Genomic DNA, 20,023 nt, shown 5'->3' with positions numbered 1-20,023 from the left:
AGTTTGGGGGCCACTGGATGTTAGGGAATGTTTAAAGTTCTGAAAACAGAATATGCATTCCTTGTTCTCCAAAATGATCTTCAGTAAAATATCCTCCAATCATCAGAGTTAGAAATGGGGATGGGGAAGATTAATGGGAAGGGCTGGGAGGAGAATGGGGAAGACAAGGAAGGATTCAGATCCCTCCTCCACCAGCTAGCAATTGTGTGACTTAGAGCTGGAACTTACACCCTGCCAGCCCCCGTTTCCTCACCTGTGGATGCTAAGAGTCTTCGTTAGCCAGGTTTATTATAAAACCCACAAACGTGAAAGAAGAGAGGAATATCATTAATTGAGAAGAGAAAATATTTTAGTTGGAAAAGACAGAAAACTCTAGATGATCAGGGAACTGGTGAGATTTGTTTCTGGAATTTAAAAAAGAAGTATTTCTTCTAAGCGGTTTCGGTATTAATCTGCCTAAATCCAGGGCAGACTAAGCCAGGTTTCCTTTTGGAGTCTCATTGCTTTGAATTGTTTAATTCCTTGGGTGGTTTAGGGTGAGGGGAGAAGTCTGTCAGATGCATTACTTTCCCTGATGCTAAACCCCTACTCATAAAGCCTGCAATCTGGGGCTCTTTCCTGTGGACTGTAGGTCAACTTTTAAAGAGCTCTTTCATTGCAAGACAGTCTCAATCTGATGATGAAGTTTTAGCCTTTTTTGTTATATCTATTAGGAAACTTGTTTCTGCCAGTGGATGTGGACTATCCTGGAAATTTAAAAGCTTTTCCTGAATCTTTTCCCACTGTCAGTGATATGAAATGTAATAAATAGCACACCTTTAGAGCCCATCTGATGCTCCAGTGGGCGACAGGGAATATAAATGAATGGTACTGGGTGCTTAGCGTGTGCCAGGCAGTTTATATACCTAAGAGTCATCTAACTTTCCCAGCAATTTACACTGACAACTGTTAATGTTCCCGTTTTGCAGGTGAGGAAACCTGAGGGTGAGGAAAGTTTAGTTATATGGATGCTGAAGTTTTAGCTTTAAGTATATATCTACCCTTTAGAATTCTCATAATAAAGACAATTCCCTTCTAATTTAGCTCGATTCAACACGTAGAAATTAATTGCCAACTCTTTTCTAAGCATTGAGCTCAGTACTGGGAGCCAGAATGAAGAAACTGTGGTTTGTCCTTGGAGGGAGAGAAATAGGTCATCTCCATGCAGTGTCTGATGGGGAGAGAAGCACAGGCTCACAGGGTGCTGTTGGCTTATGTTAGGGTACCTAGCCCAGCCTGTGTGTGCGTGTGTGCGTGCGTGTGCGTGTGTGTGTGTGTGTGTGTGGCCCAGGGGTTAGGACAGGACGACTGGAGAACATGAGTTGAACTTGGAAATGACTTGGGCTTAGGTAAGGGAAGAAGGTGAAGGGAAGGGGCAGGTGAAAGGACATTCCAGAAAAATGAAAGAACACAGTAAAAGCAAAGACAAATGGAACTGCAGGGCATGTGTCCGTTACTGCGAGAAGTTTCGTGTTGCTTTAGTGAAACTTAGTGGGGAGTGTTGAGACATGAACCTGGAGATGTGGGCAAAGGACAGGCCACGGGGGACCCAATGTGCATAGACGTCCTACCCATGTGGGCAGCCTGAGCACTGCCTGGCCGCCCCGTGCCCCTGCTCAGGACTCACCCCGGGTTCCCAGCACCTCTCTCTCTCCCTCTCCTGCCTTCCTCAGCTGCTCTGTCTCCTTCCTTCCCCTCCTCACCCTCCCTCCTGCTCAGCGTCTGCTCGTCTTGTACACTAACGTATCTGCGCTAATAAATGAATCCGGTGGCAGGGAGCTTCACAGGGAAAATTAGTTTATTGAGAACAGTGAGCAGCACATTGCCAACGATGATTGGGAGGCTTTGAGCAGCCTCCAGAGTTCAGGGTGGGTTTTCCAAGTCCACTCCAGGGACTTTTAAAGGTGAGCTTGCCGTCCATGGTGACTTCCGCTGATGGGGACACTTGGGAATTTGGCTGAGAGTGGAGATGGAGATCTGCTGTGTGTCCAAATGGTAAGATATAAAAATAATGATTGTCACTTTATGGAAAAAATCTGTTTTTCTTTCAACTTGATTAAAATGCAGAATAGGTGCTTAGGCTCCAGTGTATTGATCTGTGGGGACCATGAAGTTTCAGCAGCAGCAGCAGGGGTAGGTCCTGCAGGTGCTGCGGCAGGGGGCAGGCTGGCAGCAGGGCGGCCGGCAGCAGGGGGCCTGCACACAGATGGGCTGGCAGCAGGTGGAGGCCCAGCAGCAGGGGCGGCAGACAATGGCCGTGCAGGATGTGGGGCAGCAGGCGATGGGGCGGCAGCAGCCCTGCTGCAGGCCACAGGGGTCACAGCAGATGGGGCGGCGGCAGGGCTCACAGATGGGGCGCGTGCAGCGGGGCACACAGGTCACAGGGCGGCACACGGTGGTCTGGCAGCAGCAGGGGCGGCAGCAGCAGGGGTCGCGGCAGCAGCAGGGCTGGCAGCAGCAGGGCTGGCAGCAGCCTCCCCCACAGCTTGAGCAGGTGGAGCCACAGCAGGAGCCGGTCATGGTGGTGTCTGGGTCTGGGATGGCTGGACTGGTGAGAGGAGTGGGTGTTCTCAGGTGTGAATGTCTTCCTCTCCATCGGGGTCCTTTATATACCCTGGCCTGGTGCTGATGACCCCATGGCACAGGGCCTTGTTAACTTCTTGGCCAATTAAGTGAGGATTTAGGGTTGACTAATGGTGTTTTTGGAAATCCCTCACCTCATACATATACATGCACAAACACCACAAATGTTTTCCCTTATTTTGTATTGTTTATTTCTATCAAATCTAGACATTGGATTGGATTTCGATGAATTTGCCTTTAAATATTTCTCATTCATCAGAGAGAAAAGAATGTGTTTAAACTGGTATGGTACCTAATCACTCTGCCCTGTGGTCCTGAAGTATTTTATTCATGGACTTCAAGGACTCTCATAATTACCACCCCAACAGCGACTTGCCTCATTACAGGCATGCACGTGACAGTGACAGGTTAATAGCAGACCAACGTCACTTGCTTCCCAGGTATCTCCTTCCACGACTCACTGAAAGGCAGGTCTGTGGGTTTTCACATGAGGAGAGCCCACAAGCCACTCTGGATCCCCACCCCCTGACTTACTCCCCCCGCCCTGGGCTGTCCTGCCTTGATTGTAATGTCCCCACATTCGCCTGGAATGCTGTCTTCAGCCTTCCAGCCAAAATCAACATCTGCCTTGATTGTAAAACCCTCATCGAGGATCTGTTGCAGTTTTTGTCTCTGGAATTTATTTGGGATTAGTCATTGCATGTGTGGAATCCAGGAAGGGACTGTAGAGGATATGTAGGCCTGTTCCCTCCCTCTACAGGAGGGGCCATGTGTGTTCACCATGGTCGCACGGTGAGGCCCGGGGTCCAGGTCTCATCATTCCTCAGTAAGCAGCCTCCACGAGATTTCTGTTGACCAGGCTCAGTAGATCCAAGTCTTCAGATGGAAGAGAGACTGGCCTTCAAGTAAGTAGCGCCCCTGAAAGTGATAAGGGAAGAGCATTGGGGAAATGTTTCACCCAGGACAGATCACCTGAAAGGGCCCCAGGGCTTCTGTGCCGGGCCGGACCTGTGCTTGAGCACAGCGGCTTCTCCCTGAGGATCACCAGGGCCGGACTAAGGGGGGGGTGCTTCTTTTCTGGGTGTCGGTCTCAACGTGCAGCCTGGTTGCCCTTGGGAGCTCATCTCGGCCCTGTGAGAGAGACATGCACTTGTCTAATTTCTTCTATTGTTATTTATTTGTACCGTCACCCTATATCTTACCTTTATGATGAGTCCTATAAATTTACTTCTTACTAGTGAAGTAGATCAACACTTTTCTTTTGATTTGAATAAAAAAATAAAGAAATCTGTCCAGTCAATGCCACTTACTCTCTGTGAGCACTAGACGAAAACGGGAGGGCCAAGAGCTTGCAAACCACCAATCAAATGCATTTAAATAGTCATTTGTCCTAAAATGACCTCCTCTGCTTCAAGGGGGGGCTTTTTGTTGTTGTCATGGGGGAATTGGTTCTATTTTTGCTTTAGCAACATCATGGAAGATATCATAGATATGAATTACACCGAATTCTTTCTCTATATTCCTCATGCCAAGATTTTCTCTTGGCTTCTTTTATAACATTAGTTTATTTATTTTTTCACTGTAGAGACTAAATAATTCTCTGAGATAATGTGGCTAGAATTACATTCAATATTTTAGGCAAAGTCATATTATAAGCTGGTATAAGGATAATATTTTCTGATTTGTTTACAGATAGCCTTTTTATTTATGACCAACATTTTGTGGATGTATTTGACCTCAACAGACCTTTGAACTAATATCTTATATCATAGATTTACAAGGAATTTTCTTTGCTAACTAGGCTCTTACTAGAAGCTTACACCATTTCCCTCTAAGAGCAGTTTATAACACTGTACTCTTTTGTTCACTGGTATTGGGTACCAGCTTCCACTTTTCTTCCCAGCAACTTTAAGTTATGATGTAGGGAGTATTTGGGATGTTCCAGGGACTGCAATAGGTATCTTTACCTATCTTATTAATCACCATAACATTCAATTGAATTAGATATTCTTACCTCCATTTTATAGGTGAAGAATCTGACTCTTACAAATGTTAATAACTTGCCCAAGGTTACACAGCTCTTAAATAACAATGTCTGGATTAAACCTAAGCATGTCCAACCCCTAAACCTGTGCTTTTTAACAAATAGGCTTACAAAAATGAATGAGATTCCCCTTCAATATAGCCTGATAGTACTTCGCTTTGTATTATTCATAAAAGCTTACTTTTATCTATAAACCCAGAGATTTATTAACCTGTGCCCTACAGGAAGTTTATTAAAATAAAGCCAACCCTAGCACGAACACTTGGACAATCCTTTATTTTTATTTTCTTTATAGAACACTATCTGCTTAATCTTTGCACACTGGTGGATGTATTAAGCTAGTTTCTCATTGCCACCACAGTTTAATTAGTCAGCTGTTGCTGCATAACAAGCAACCACAAACTCTCATAATATACAATAACAAGTATTTCTTTCTTGGCCCTGCGTCTGCAGGTCAGTTCAGTTCTGGCTGTTTAAACTGGCCTTGCCTTCGGGCTATGGGTTGGTTTTGGACTTTCTTCCAAACGAGAGTTGCCAAATTTAGCAAATAAAAATACAGGTAACTCCGTTAAATTTTTATTTCAAATAAACAACAAATAAGTCTTTTAGTAGCATCTTTCCATGTATTCATTGTTCATCTGAAATTCCACTTCTATGAGCTGTGGCCTGTGTTTTCACTCCTGCTGACAGCACAAGCACAGGGAGCAATCCCAGTCACGCAGACACATTTCAGGGCTTTGCGTGGGTCATGCCTTCCAACATCCCATTGGCCAAAGCGAGTCACATAGTGAAGTTCAAACCGTGGGGTGGGAGAGTGGGACAGGATACTTCTAGAGGGCGGGAGGGCGGGGGAAAGAGTAAATATTAATAAAGGAAGACCTAACCTACCCGAGCAGTGAATTCGTTATTTTAATAATCTTCGTTGTGGAGCTTGGATCAAGACTTCTAGAAAGTCAAATGAGATGATGTTCACTGGGCCTCCATTTATGGGGTTCCTTTTACTCCTTGGCCTTCTCCTCTTTCTGGTCAACTGAGAAATGCCATCGATTAAACGAAGACTGTCTGATTTCTCTGTAATAAATTCATGTTGTCAGTCTCCTATTAGCTTATATTTGATGAGATCTTCAAAAGAGAAACACCAAGTTTATGAAAATGGCTTTTGATTTAATCAAATATTTCATTAGAAAATATAGTTCACTGCCTACTGTAAATGCCACTTATTCCAGTGACTAACAGGTGAAATTTTCTCTTGGGAAAAATTAATGAAGGATTTCAGCAACACAGATAATATGAAATGCCCCTTTGACTACCTATATATATAGATTCAGAATATAAGTTTTAAAGTAATACATTTCTGAGTTTAAAAGAAAGAAAACAAAGATCCCCAGGTGCGAGAATGAAGAAGGAACTTAAGACCAGATTGTTCAATCTGTGATCTGGTGCTGCAGCTTCTTTAGGATATGAGCCAATGACTCGGGGCTGGGGGTTTAATTTCCTCATAGGGCCCAAAAGACTTTATTTTGGGACTATGAAAAACTGAGACTCGAGGGACCTCTCATCTGAGATGGGAGAACTGGAAAATTTGAGATGGGAGAACTGGAAAATCTTAGTAAGAGAAGCCCAGTTAATCTTGTTCTTTGGTGAATGTGAATTGAAGAAAAAATAATTCTATATTCAGAACTGAAAGCTTACAATTTAAGTGAGTTTGGATTCCACTTTTAGACTTCTCTGTGGTGTGGGAATCCCAAGCTGAGAATCATTTGTCTCAGGCCGGAGAAACCCCTGGGACTCCCAGCAGTAGCAACCTCAAGACCATCATGAAGATGGAGCGAGGGGAGGTTCATCTCCTCGTGTGATGTGTCATTATTTATCATGACTTATTATTCTTCAGGAATTGTTTGTATCTTAAGACTTGTATTTTCCTTGAGTGTGGAAGTTTCCTTATGATTTTATTTTTCATAAACCAACCGATTGTGGGTCTCAGTTATGTCTGAATAGTAGGACTTCTACCCTTCTTAGTTTGCTTAGTGTTACGTTTACAAATCTGACTTTTCTCCGCTTCTTCATCCATCCGATGGCCTACCCCTGGAAACTCGGTTTATCGAGACAACACTGAAATAGTGGCTCCCAAAGCCTTGGCATGACATTCTTTAGTCAAATCCGTTCTTTTGGTGATTTCAACATGAGTTATTCTTTCCACAACTGCCTAGTTACCAAGTAAAATAATCATAAAAACAAAAGGGAATGATGCCAGTAGATTCTTACGTGCAGAAAAGTTTATTAGAAAGTAGAGAAACAACAAAACATACGAAATTCACTGTAGGAGAAAATACAGGGTGTAATCGGACCCAGGTCTGAGAGTGTCAAATCAGTGGCCCTCAGGGCTGCAAATAATGCCCACCTTGTTGGAAGGATAATCTGGAGCCCACAATGATAAGGAATAATGAGAAACTTAGAGGATTAGGATAATTTACTTAGCTGGCAGACTGCAGATTTATACACAGTTGGTCACTATCGAAGGGAAAGAGAGCAAGGGAGAGAGTTTAAAATGAACCAGAAGGTGCTCACAGTCAGTGGGGACGGTGGGGAGCTCACTGGAATCATGAAGCCCACCCACTGAATGACATCTGCCAGACTCCGTGGATCCCAAGGGTCGTTACAAGAAGTGTCTACATCTGTGGGGACAGAAGTAAATGGAGATGATGGTTACAGAGAAGGGGGCTCAGCAGCAAGGGGTGGCACAGCACATGGGGCGGGGGCAGGTGGAGATGACACAGGTGGGGCGATAGCAGTTGGTGTGGCAGGAGACCTGGCCACAGACTGGGCGGAGGCAGCAGCAGGGGCAGCAGCAGGGGCGGCAGCAGCTGGAGCCACAGCAGCTGGAGCCACAGCAGGAGGGGCGGCAGCAGCTGGAAATGCAGCAGGAGGGGCGGCAGCAGCTGGAGCCACAGCAGCTGGAGCCACAGCAGGAGGGGCGGCAGCAGCTGGAAATGCAGCAGGGCTGGCAGCAGGGGCGGCAGCAGCTGGAGCCACAGCAGGAGCCACAGCAAGAGGGGCGGCAGCAGCTGGAAATGCAGCAGGAGGGGCGGCAGCAGCAGGAGCCACAGCACCTGGGGCGGCAGCAGGTGGCCCTGCAGCAGCCTTGGCCACAGCCCTGGGCAGAGCAGACGGATCCACAACAGGACATGGTGTCAGAGGGTGGAGGTTCTGGGTGAGTTTCCAGGGAAGTGAGGTTCGTGAGTTTGGGAGTGCCCTTGGCCCACAGCTACCTTTATACCCTGCTGCAGAGCTGCTATCACTATGTCATTATTTCCTTGTTATTATTTACCCTTTTAGAAAACTTAATTATTTAATTTCATAATTGTGCATTTCTAGTTAAATACCTCAAAATGGAGAAAATAGCACATTTCCTTTTTCTGGTAAGTTTCTGTGTTTCCAATTGAAAGACTTGTCACATTTTTTTCTTAGTAGGTGTCACCTTTGTTTCTGGCGGATGCAGTGTCTTTTACAAGCCCTTGTCACATGACTCTGACATTTTGCTTTTGAATGTGACATTTCCTCCTGTCTGTACACTGCTCCATGAAAATCATGGGGTGGTTCTTAAAATGCTAATGAATCTTTTGTTGTGAAAGGTGAGGGGAATGAATGCTGGTCAGGGGAAACGCTGGAAGGAATAAGAATGACCTGTTGGGAAGGAGGGTGTCCCATCTGTAATGAGGATGACTGGTCCTGTGTGGGCTAGATCTTATTTCACTGTCTCAAGCTGAGACACTTAGCAATGACTCACTCTATATAAATAGTGAAAAACATTTTTGTGGTATGTCTTTCAGTATAGGCATTAACAGTGGGAAATTTTTGATTTATCCTTTGGTTGTTAAACCTGCAAAATGGATGTTTCATTGCAGAAGCATTTGTTATATATAAACAATATTTTAAATGATTAGGACTTCAGTACCATGTATCCATGACAAAACTGAGGCTGTCTTACTTCAGGCACACAGTGAGAAGGCAGGGTTCTTTGGAAAAGACAGTAATGCTGGGAAAAATAGAAGGCATCAGGAAAAGAGGAAGACCAAATATGAGATGGATGGGCTCCAAAAAAGAAGCCACAGGCATGAGTCTACAGGAGCTGAGCAGGGCTGTTGAGGACAGGACACTGTGGACATCACTCTTCATAGGGTCTCCGGGCATTGGAGCTGACTCAACAGCATGTAACACACACAGTATCCAAGACATTCTGTTGGGTACTATGAGGGGGGCATGACCAATTTCCCATCATCTCTTTCCTGTATATACTTGAATAAGATATGCATGGGAAGCAGAGTTTGGTAACAATTGAAAGAATGGAAATTATTTTAATTAAATAATTAAAATAAAAATATACAGTATGTGGACAAGTTGCGTATACCCTCCATGAAAGGTGGAGGGAATGTTAACAACTATCATTTGTGAAGTATTCACCATGTACCAGGCATTATGCTGAATATCTAATATTTGTTTTTAATCTTTAATGCAACCCTATAAAGTACTGTTACTCTTTTAGTGGAATAGGCAAAAGAAACATTGAGAAGTTAAGAGAAAAAGACTTGTGTAAGATTAAACAGAAAGTAAGCTTGTCTTAATCTTACAGATAAGCAGCTAAGGAAGGTTCAAAGAATAAAATTTGCAAACGTTGGCCCTGGCCAGTGTGGCTCAGTTGGTTGGGCGTTGTCTCATGCGCCGAGAGGTTGCTGGTTCGATTCCCAGTCAGGGCTCATGCCCGTGTTGTGGGCTCGATCCCCACCCAGTAGGGGGTGTGCAGGAGGCAGCAATCGATGTTTCTCTCTCTCCCTTGCTCTCTAAAAATCAATAAAAATATTAAAAACAAAAAATACAAAAAAACCCTCAAAACTTATAAGCCTTTGCTGAAGCTGTCTCATCTTCCCAGAATGTTCCTTCTTTCTTGTCAGCTCTACAAACTCCCATTCATCTGTCAAAAACCCAGCTGAAATGCTTCCTCTTTAGTGATATCATTTCTGAAAAATTCCCTCATGCATATGTAATTCTTCCCTGCATTGTGCTCCTAATTTAGCACACTCTCCTGTATCATAGTTATTTACTTCTGTCTCTCCCGCAGTTGCAGTGCAGATGCCCTGACAGTATGAGCTATGACATTCACTTTGTTCCTCCATGCTCAGGACAAGGGTGGGACAGAGGACACTAGTGATAAGTGTTTGTTGAGTAAATGAAGGCTTTTTGATGACATAGGGGCATAAAATGGTCCTTTAAAAATATTTTTTTTCTTTTTAAAAAATTTATCTTTATTATTTTTTAAATATATCTTTATTGATTTCAGAGAGAGGAAGGGAGAGGGAGAAAGAGAGAGAAACATCAATGATGAGAGAGTCATTGATCGGCTGCCTAGCCCGCAACCCGGGCATGTGCCCTGACCGGGAATCAAACCCCGATCTCCTGGATCCTAGATCAACGCTCAACTGCTGAGCTACGCCTGGCCGGGCTATCTTTATTTTTGAGGTATTACAGATGTTCCCCTTTTTCCCTGATTGATCCCCTCTACCCCGCATCTACCCCACCCCCAGGCCTTCCCCATACCAATGTCTCTGTCTGTGCATATAAGCATGTAAATTCTTTGATTAATCTCTCCCCACCCACACCCACACCCTCGCCTTCCCTCTGAGATCCCTCTGTTCCATGCTTCTATGTCTCTGGATCTAAAAAAATATATAACTTTTGACTAATGGAGAAAAGAGGGAGAAATATTCCAAAGGTATCACAGCTACACTTGAGGAAAGACATATTTATTTATTTATTTATTTATTTATTTATTTATTTATTTATTTATTCGTTTATTTATTAGCTGCATTTTATTGGTGAAAAAAGAACCCTGAAAGACGGTGTTTTCAGAGATATGAATTATGTCCAGTCTTTGTAAGACTTTCTCAATATATTCACAGATGCACTATGACTTCAGTTGCATTTCCCCCCACTAAGGACTGGAAAATGATTTCTTGATTTGGCTAAGACTAAAAGGACTTTCTAGAGAAAACTGGTGACCAGTGTCATTTGATCTCTGTTGGAGGTTAACTAATCCATGCTGTCTGTCTAACAGGTGTGCACAAAATACAATTACCCAGGACCCACATATAAAACCTTTTAAAAATGGACTAACAATCACACTTAATTTTCAGAGCCAGTACTAAGAGGTTTATTTGGTATAAGAAAATCCTTGCAAAGGAGTACAAGAAAAGGCTTCATTGGACTTCGATGTCAGGGGAGTTAAAATTTGTGACCCCACAAGTGATGGACACAATCTTCAGATTCCTTAAGCAAGAAGAATGGGTGTCCTGAAGACAAAGGGGGAGATGCTGGGGAAACTAAATTTATTAGGAGATACTGAATGAATTCATTTGAAGGAAGGAAGTTTGGACAGAAGTTAGAATGTGAACAGAGAATTAGTAGGACTGGGGTTTGCTATGGGATCCAAGAAATCAGTTGCATATTTTTGAAAAGGAGGGTCTGCATCTTTGGGGAGGGAGACTAGGAGGAAGCGGTGTGTTCAAAGCAGAGATTCAGCAGCAAGGGGTGGCACAGCACATGGGGCGGGGGCAGGTGGAGATGACACAGGTGGGGCGATAGCAGTTGGTGTGGCAGGAGACCTGGCCACAGACTGGGCGGAGGCAGCAGCAGGGGCAGCAGCAGGGGCGGCAGCAGCTGGAGCCACAGCAGCTGGAGCCACAGCAGCTGGAGCCACAGCAGGAGCCACAGCAGGAGGGGCGGCAGCAGCTGGAAATGCAGCAGGGCTGGCAGCAGGGGCGGCAGCAGCTGGAGCCGCAGCAGGAGCCACAGCAAGAGGGGCGGCAGCAGCTGGAAATGCAGCAGGAGGGGCGGCAGCAGCAGGAGCTACAGCACCTGGGGCGGCAGCAGGTGGCCCTGCAGCAGCCTTGGCCACAGCCCTGGGCAGAGCAGACGGATCCACAACAGGACATGGTGTCAGAGGGCGGAGGTTCTGGGTGAGTTTCCAGGGAAGTGAGGTTATCGAGTGTGGTCTCTCCTTGCCCTCTGTTGCTTTTATATCCTGCTGAGGGCCGCGGTGACCATGTGCAGGAAACTTCTTGTTGTTGTTTATCCTAATTGAAAATCAGTTAGTTTTAGTAAATTAGATAATTGTGTTTATCTGGTAATTATTCCTATTTATAGGAACGGTGCCATTTCTGTTTCCTGTTGTAGTAGGAGCTACCCAGTTTGGTTCAAGAGAAGTGAATCACTTCCCAGATTTCTTTGTCTGATGTGTCTTCTCAAGTAGACCCATTAATGACATTGTCTCATTGGATTTCACAAGTGTTCATTTTTCATTTCTCTAGTTGACTCCAGAATAATATGTTGAAACTGGCTTTATGATGATAAATCTCCTCTGCTCTCGAAGAGCAAGTCCTACCAAATGCCGGTAGTAAGGCTGGAAGACCCATCTCGGAAGAGGGGACAGTTGTTTGTGTGCAACAAGCAATAGTGTGATTCCTCTGGATTTCCTGGGTTGTCAGTGAGGTATAAAGACCCTAACAAAGTTCCCGTCTGTTTTTCCTTATTGAATCTATTGGACTTGAAAGAGTGATAACGCAATGATTCACTACTTTTAAATAGCAAAACCACATTAACATGATGGGTCTTTTTTAAAATTATTATGTCATTATTGACAAGATCTTCAGAGATAGGATATCACAAGGGAGTCTTTTTTATCTTATTTTGATAGGTCAACATACTCAATGGAAATGTGTATAATTGAAGTGTTATTGAAATATATTTTCTTACATTCTGAGCTATTGTTTCTCTGCAGGGTATGTTTGAGATATAAGGGGTTAAGCTTTTATCTCTGTCTCCCAGGCACTTAAGTAAGACAAACATACATAGGCAACTATTTAGAGTAGCGATTTTCAGCCTTTTTCATCTCAGGGCACATAAACTAATTACTAAAATTCGGCAGCACACCAAAAAAATACATTTTATGCCGATCTAACAGCAAAAGGTGTATTTTTTATTCATTCGCATTGGGCGGCTATTGTGTTGGCTGTTGTCATTTTTTTATTTGATAATCGAAGGGGAAAGAGCTCAGTGTCCCTGACTAAATAGCCAGGTATTGCATGTTTTAAAAATTCTTGCAGCACACTGACTGAAAATCACTGATTTAGAGCCTTGCGTGATTAGTAAATAAAATAACCATTACGTATTTAAATCTACACGCTTCTTAAGAAATGAGATACTACTAATAATTACTATTTCTGAGTGTGCACTGTGTGTCCATAATTCTTTTCTGTAATTGTTATTTTGTTTACACTTCAGAAGGACTCTGTGAGGTAGAAACGATTTTTCTTAGTTCCTTAGACATGAGCTGAGTGAAGCTCAGGTAGGTTTAACTTACAGTCATTAGGAAGCGTGGTTATCGCCTCTCCTAGCAGGTATGAAGAGCAACAGCCCTGCATCATTTCTCCTGCTGTTTCCTTGTGTAAATATGCTTTTCCCCCTTGTCACCTCAGCAAACTCCTGCTCATACTTAACTGCTCAGTCCAGTTAGCAGCTCGTCTCTGTCTAAGATCTGCCCTGACATCTACCACATTCAAAATGAATCCTTACCTCCTTTTTGCCCCAAGGTATGCCTGTGGTCCAGGATATCATACTTTATCCTACTTGGTTTATAATTCTTTCCCAATCCTTCTATATACCCCATGACGTCAGAGACTGTCCTATTCAGGTTTATACCTATGGTGCCTGGCTGTTGCCCTGAGTGAGTGTTTGTTGAGCAGATGTGGGATTAATGAAAACGGGAGGCATTTACTCCTTGACCACTGCAGGTGATTTACATGGAGGGAGCAGGAAAGAAAGAGCTTTCAGACAGCGGGGACACGATTGAATGGGATATGTTTTCGCTTTTGATGGAATAAGTGACTTGTCTGAATAGCATGTGTCGGGGAATAGAGAAAATTAACAGGCCACTGACTGAATGGGGAGAATTTGAGGATATTCTTGAACTATACAGAGAGGACGGATGTCATGGCATCACAAAGTTTGGAGAAAGGTGTGAGCAAATATCCAGGGTTTGTAAATATTTTTTGGCTGGAGATGGGGGGGGTGACAGGAAGGGGGGAGGAAGTTAGGTGTAGCTGAAGTATAGGGTGAGAGACAAAGGCCTGTCTAAGTTGGTGGCAATGAGTGTGGTAATGACATTGATGCAATAGACATTCCAAAGCGAGCCATCCAGGACCACTTACAAAACCGGCAGTAGAGATATAGGAAACCTCATCATTAAAGAAGACTCATGATTTAATATTTTTTCCATTTAATTTTTTTAATTGCAACACAGACAATTTGCAATTAAATTATGAAGGCGAAAAGACAATGATTTATAACAAAAAGAATACATAGCTAAAAACCAACTATAAACAAAGTAAAAATATAAATGGCTAAATTTTTTTTAAAACTTGCAATTTATACCAAAGACAAAGGGTTAATGGCCTTAATATACAAAGCACTTCTAAAATTAGACTAGAAAAGACTGAAACTTTGATGGGAAAATAAAATGCAAATCTTTCTTCACCATGAAATGAAAATATGGGATACCACTTCTCACCTGTCAAAAATTCAGAATTTGTTACCATTCTCTAATAGTGAGACTGCATAAAAACAGGCATGCTGACACTTCCCTCATGAAGATTTGACAACAGCTAGCAGCTCCAGGCCATATCCATCTTCAGTAGCATGCCCTGGTACCTCATCCCCACTCCGTGTCTCCTAGTGGTCCACACAAAAAGAGGGTTTTCCCCCCCGAGGAGAGAGGTAAATGGAGATGGCGGTTACAGGGGGGGGGGGGGAGGCTCAGCAGCAAGAGGAAGCACAGCACGTGGGGTAGGAGCAGGTGAAGATGACATAGGTGGGGAGATAGTAAGTGGTGGAGCAGGAGACCTGGCCACAGGCTGGGCGGGGGCAGCAGCAGGACTCCTGGCAGCAGCCTTGGCCACAGCCCTGGTCAGATCAGACGGAGCCACAACAGGAGCTGACCACGGTGTCAGAGGGTGGAGGTTTTGATATTGTTAGGAGCGCACACTTAGCGAATTTGGAAGGCCCTCTGCTGTATGTCCTGTTTCGTACTCTGCTGAGGCTGCTGTGCCCAGGCCCTGGATCATTTTCTAGTTTATTTTTAAAAGAAATATTAGTCTAAAATTAGGTCATCATGTTTTTCTGGTTTAAGATTTTAAGATGAAGAAAAATAAGATTTCTTTTTCCTGGTGGGTTAAGATTTTCCAACCTGGTCTTTCCCAGAATCATCTTTCCTACTTTCTTGGTTGTCAAGAGGGCCCATCACATGATTCAATCACTAGTATTTACCTGTGATCTGGGTATCATTCCATGATGCTGTTTGGCTCAATTATTCTCCTCATGCCAAAAGCTCTTTGATGTTAAAAGAGAAGCAGAATTAGAGTAGGGAGTGAGAGGGAAAAGGTTCACCTTTGTGAGTCACCTATGTGCAATGAGGAAGACAGGGCCATCTGGGAGGCGTGGATGCCCATTAGCTAGTGGGCTGTCTGGCTGCCTCAAACTGTGTACTGCTAGTACTGCTAATACTACTTCCTGTATTCCACTGGGAACCGTTGCCAATGACTCACTGTTTTTAAATATTAAAAGTCGCTTGGAGCCACCTCGAAGGCACTCTCACTGGCTCAATATGGAGCAGCTTAAGCACCAAAATGAGTAATGGCAGTAATGGGTTTTAGCTCATTAAATAAAGTGAGAATCCATGAGTCCATACTGAGACTAGTTAAATAAAAAATATTTTTAAAAGGAAGATGAGACAGTTATCTGTGACAGTAGAATGTCAACTGATAAATGCAGAAGAAAAAAACCAGAGCTACCAAATCATCACTTATAGCCCTCATAATAAAACTTGATTCAAGCAAATATTATCAGTGGATGCTATAACTATTGGATGAAAATTTGATGGCCAATAAGATATTTGCACATTTTCAAAATAGTTCCCCTTCGATTATTTGTTAATTTCAAAGGAAAACACACTAACTTTACTGTAGAGAAACGATAGCATAACCTTAACCATGGGATCAGAGTTAGCATTATTAATACCCGGACAAACTGACCGGCGTCTCCTTAAGTCACACACTGAGAAAAACACTTCACTTATGTAGTACTCCTGTCAGAATGCATCACCTGAATCTGATGATGAGGAAACTTCAGACAAACGCAGACTAGGGAATACTTTACATAATGACTGACCCGTTCTCTTAAGAGTGAGAATCATCTGATATAAGGATGGACTCAGGAAGTGTTTCAGATTCAAGGAGACTAAAGAGACACAATATCTAAATGCAATTCATGGATATGGTAAACATTTTTCTATCAGACATTATCGGTACAACTGGCAACATTTAGATATTAAACGTATATTAGATAATAGTAATGCATCAATATTTGATTTAATTGATATCTGTACTGTGGTTATGCAAGAAAATGTCCTTAGTGTTAGGATATATGTCTATCTATATCTCAATCATATTATCTATCTATCTATCTATCATCTATCTATCTATCTATCTATCTATCTATCTATCTATCTATCTATCTATCTGCTTACCTACTTATGTTTCTCTATTGGAGAGAAACAAAATGTGGCAAAAGGTTGAATCTAGATGAAAGATTATATGGTATAAGGATGTTCTTTGGCACCGTTCTGTAAATTTGAATTTTTTTCAAAAAGTTAAAAAACATCAAAAGGGATTGGGATTGAAAAATATATTTCTGCAGTGTTAGTATAGTAAGAGTGAGTAGTTTATGTCTTTGGTGGGAAATACTAAAGTATTAGATAAATTTTACTGTATAGGAGCTTCTACTCTAAAAACCTCTTTTTATATTTCTAACCTTTGCGGTAAATCTTTCATCTTCTTGAGTCCCTGAAAATATAGGACTTCTGGCAACATGGCTGATTAAGTTGATATGGACAGGTCTACCTTCTGGTACAAGCAAATAGAAATGCTTGGAAAATATTTTTTAAATATTCCAGTTATTTCTGGGCTTGTTTTCTTTTAATTTCAATACATGTTGGGGTTTTCCTGGAGATGAGAGAAAGAATTGCAAAACCTGATTCAGTTGTGTGTTGCATATAATTTCTCTGGAAATGAAGACAGTCATCGCAAAGTAGCAGACACAAGAACATTGTATTTCTAAGCCAGGAAAATAGAGCTTTATTCAGAAGCAGCAGTAAGATACTGAAACATCCCTGTGAAAGGAAATACAAGATAAAAGGTCAACAAAAGGAGAGTCTGGCCTAAGGCCAGGCTGTGGACACACAGTTGAAGGGAAGGGCTCTCCTAAGGCATCTGTGGGGTGCACAAGGTCTGCGCCTATGATGAGCAGGATGAAGGAAGAGAGAGGGTTCAGGGAAGGGGCTCAGCAGCAAGGGGTGGCACAGCACATGGGGCGGGGGCAGGTGGAGATGACACAGGTGGGGCTATAGCAGTTGGTGTGGCAGGAGACCTGGCCACAGACTGGGCGGAGGCAGCAGCAGGGGCAGCAGCAGGGGCGGCAGCAGCTGGAGCCACAGCAGCTGGAGCCACAGCAGGAGGGGCGGCAGCAGCTGGAAATGCAGCAGGAGGGGCGGCAGCAGCAGGAGCCACAGCAGCTGGGGCGGCAGCAGCTGGAGCCACAGCAGGAACCACAGCAGCTGGGGCGGCAGCAGCTTGACACACAGCAGCTGGGGCGGCAGCAGCTGGAGCCACAGCAGGAGCCACAGCAGCTGGGGCGGCAGCAGCTGGACACACAGCAGCTGGGGCGGCAGCAGCTGGAGCCACAGCAGGAGCCACAGCAGCTGGGGCGGCAGCAGGTGGTCCTGCAGCAGGTGGTCTGACAGCAGCTGGGGCAGCAGCAGGTCTCCTGGCAGCAGCCTTGGCCACAGCCCTGATCAGAGCAGACGGAGCCACAAGAGTTGACCATGGTGGCAGAGGGTTGAGAGTCTGGGTGAGTTCAGGAGAGTGAGGTTCTCTAGTTTGGGGGTCTCCTTGTGCCAAGGCCCCTTATATACTGCATGAACCGGGTGAGTTGTTACCATTTCCTTGTTGTTGTTTGCCTAACATTTGAGTAATTATCAAATTATACATTATCTATTTAATGGTTTAAACTTGTTGGAAACAACATTTCGCTTTCCAGATATGATAAAGTCTGACTTGCTTTTCCTCTGACTCACACCTGCAGGCATCTTCTAGACCACACTCCTCTCCCCCTCCTCCATTTGGCATTTGGGGCTACATCTCTTACTCTCCCCCTGTGTCCCCTCTGCATGGAATCTGGGCAAACACATTCCAGGCTGTGCATTTCTTCCAGTGACAAATGTGAAAGGCATCCCATCTGCACGGTGTGGCATCTGGCATGGGATAAGAGGAAAATGAACCACGTGGGCCTTTGTGAGCAATGAGGAAAGGGACCCCTCTACGCAGGCAATGTTCCTGGCTTCTGTGCTACTGGGATGGGTTTCCTTAGGTGTTTCAAACTTTGGTCACGTTCTGTATCCTAAAACCCTGGCAGGCAATTTACCTATATTGTTCCTGTTACTGCAACATCGCATAGTTCATTAAGTTGTTACTTTGCTGCCATGCGTGTTTGCAGCATATCTCTCCAGCTGGTCTCGTAGATTCTGGAAGACAGAGAGATTGCCTCCTTTTCTACTTCTGATTTCATTCTTGATTAAAAATATTTCTTAAATAGAGAAAAAAAAAGTTGAATGATCAGAATGTGTCTCTCCTCAGAAACTTACCTACAGAGCAGGGTAATCTAGAGCACAAATTCTGTGGAGTACTTTGAAATGTGAACGAATCTGATTCTATTCAACCTCATTTAATTACTATTTCTACTTATTTAGTGATAGTCTGATCTGAGTGTGCATCAGAACCACCTGGAGGGTTTATTAAAAATAGCGGGGACTACGCCCAGAGTTCCGATGGCAGGGGGAAGGCTGAGGTTCTGCTTTCTCACAAGTGCCCACATGATGCCCACGCTGAAGGTCCAAGGACCACACTTTCCCACACACACAACTATAATACAGTGTGAAAAACAGCTCATGGTAGTGTAATTTAGCTAAAAGACTTGTACTGAAGGCAAATTAGCCAACATAATTTAGTAAAGACGTAGGTTTATTCATAAATGAATATTTCTAATCACCATTTTTTCGTTTACCTTTAATGATTTATTTTGCGCTTTAGGTAAAATCTGCATATGTTGAAATGCATAAATCCTGACTGTGCTATTTGATGAGTTTTGATAAATAGATACATTCATGTAACTACACACCCATCAGGATAGAGACCATTTCTGTCCTACCAGCCATTTCCCACCCGTCCCTTCAGTAAACTTTACTCCATCACTGCAGAGGCGTCCACTGTTTTAATATTTTTCACCATAGATTCGTTTAGATCTAGGACTTCAAACAAAAGATATAGTATAATTTCTTTGCTGTCTGGCACCTTTAGCCTGGCTGATGTCTGTGAGAATCACTACGATACTCGTATCATTAGTGCATTCAGAACTGTGCTAATAAAGTACCGAGGATTAATTTCAGCTATTACCACTCAGATTCATGCTAGGATGACCAGTCGTCTCTGTTTTCTCGGGATCGAAGGGCTTCTCAGAACTCAGGATTCCCAGTGTTAAAATCAGGAAAGTCCCAGGCAAACAGAAACAAATTGGTCACCCTCTGATGACATCTTTAAATGTCTTAATTAGGACCATTTGAAGACCAAGCCCCTTGCAATATTTTTATTACAACAACTTGCTTAGCAAAAACTTGACGTACATGTTTTTTTTTAATTTTATAGGTTTGCATTTGCAGAGCTAGAGAATGTGAGACAAACAATTATACTGTGAGGCAGCATGGTGTCCCGAGGGGAGAGATTTTCACTTGATTTGCTGTCTATGAGATGCTGAGGAAAAAAACAACATAATAAAAAAAGGTTTTTGATTATGAGGGGAGAGTTTTCTGTATAAACTCGGGGAGATTAAGACAATCCTTCTGCAGCAGCTGCAAAGGCAGAAGTACATCCTCATTACAGAGAAGCGTGTGGAGAATAGTAGCCCCTAGGCCAGTGGTTCACACAGTTGGCTGCGTATGGGAATCACCTGGGGGGGTGATAAAAAATACCGATGCCCGGCTCTTGCCCAGAAATACTCTGATTTAACTGGTAAGGTGTATGGCTTGGGTGTCAGAATTGTTTTAAAACTCCTCAAGTAATCTTAACGAACAGCAAAAGTTTAAGACCCACCTCCTTAAAACTGTCTATATTACATATATTAGTATAATATTACATTAGGAAC

General features: G+C 43.4%; 2 protein-coding genes and 1 long non-coding RNA gene across 9 annotated transcripts in view; 1 reads left to right on the top strand and 2 right to left on the bottom strand.

Annotated features, from left to right (window-relative positions):
- Nucleotides 1-20,023, top strand: part of LOC148091263 (uncharacterized) — a 291,917-nt gene that overhangs the window by 177,769 nt on the left and 94,125 nt on the right. The gene's annotated exons all lie outside the window — the stretch shown is intronic.
- Nucleotides 2,155-2,559, bottom strand: LOC107538724 (keratin-associated protein 2-2-like). Its single transcript, XM_016215050.2, has one exon. It carries the CDS (start codon nucleotides 2,557-2,559, stop codon nucleotides 2,155-2,157), a length of 405 nt encoding a protein of 134 aa, XP_016070536.1.
- On the bottom strand, nucleotides 7,389-17,653 carry LOC107538741 (uncharacterized). Of its 7 annotated transcripts, none has more exons than XM_087826117.1 (3): nucleotides 17,316-17,653; nucleotides 11,331-11,575; nucleotides 7,389-7,807 (listed from the first exon to the last, which is right to left on the bottom strand). In XM_087826117.1, exons 1-3 carry the CDS (start codon nucleotides 17,651-17,653, stop codon nucleotides 7,389-7,391), a joined length of 1,002 nt encoding a protein of 333 aa, XP_087682243.1. The 7 variants fall into 7 exon arrangements, with proteins under 7 accessions (XP_087682243.1, XP_087682245.1, XP_087682248.1 ...); XM_087826119.1 differs by having other exon boundaries at nucleotides 11,418-11,606; nucleotides 17,440-17,653; XM_087826122.1 differs by lacking the exon at nucleotides 11,331-11,575 and having other exon boundaries at nucleotides 17,239-17,445; nucleotides 17,530-17,653.

This window comes from Miniopterus natalensis, chromosome 17, assembly GCF_054644295.1.
Source record: "Miniopterus natalensis isolate mMinNat1 chromosome 17, mMinNat1.hap1, whole genome shotgun sequence".
NCBI classification, from domain to species: Eukaryota; Metazoa; Chordata; class Mammalia; order Chiroptera; family Miniopteridae; genus Miniopterus; species Miniopterus natalensis.
Note: the sequence above shows the minus strand (reverse complement) of the source record. Positions and strands in the feature narration are given on the sequence as shown.

Coding starts and splice junctions, on each gene's coding strand:
- LOC107538724 (XM_016215050.2), bottom strand. CDS start 2,559: ATGACCGGCTCCTGCTGTGGCTCCACCTGCTCAAGCTGTGGGGGAGGC.
- LOC107538741 (XM_087826117.1), bottom strand. CDS start 17,653: ATGGTCAACTCTTGTGGCTCCGTCTGCTCTGATCAGGGCTGTGGCCAA. Junction 11,576..17,315: donor GGCTCCTGCTGCTGCCGCCC/CTCCTGCTGCAT, acceptor CTGCCGCCCCAG/GTGCTGTAGCTCCTGCTGCT. Junction 7,808..11,330: donor CTGCTGCCTCCGCCCAGTCT/GTGGCCAGGTCT, acceptor GCTGTGGCCAAG/GCTGCTGCAGGGCCACCTGC.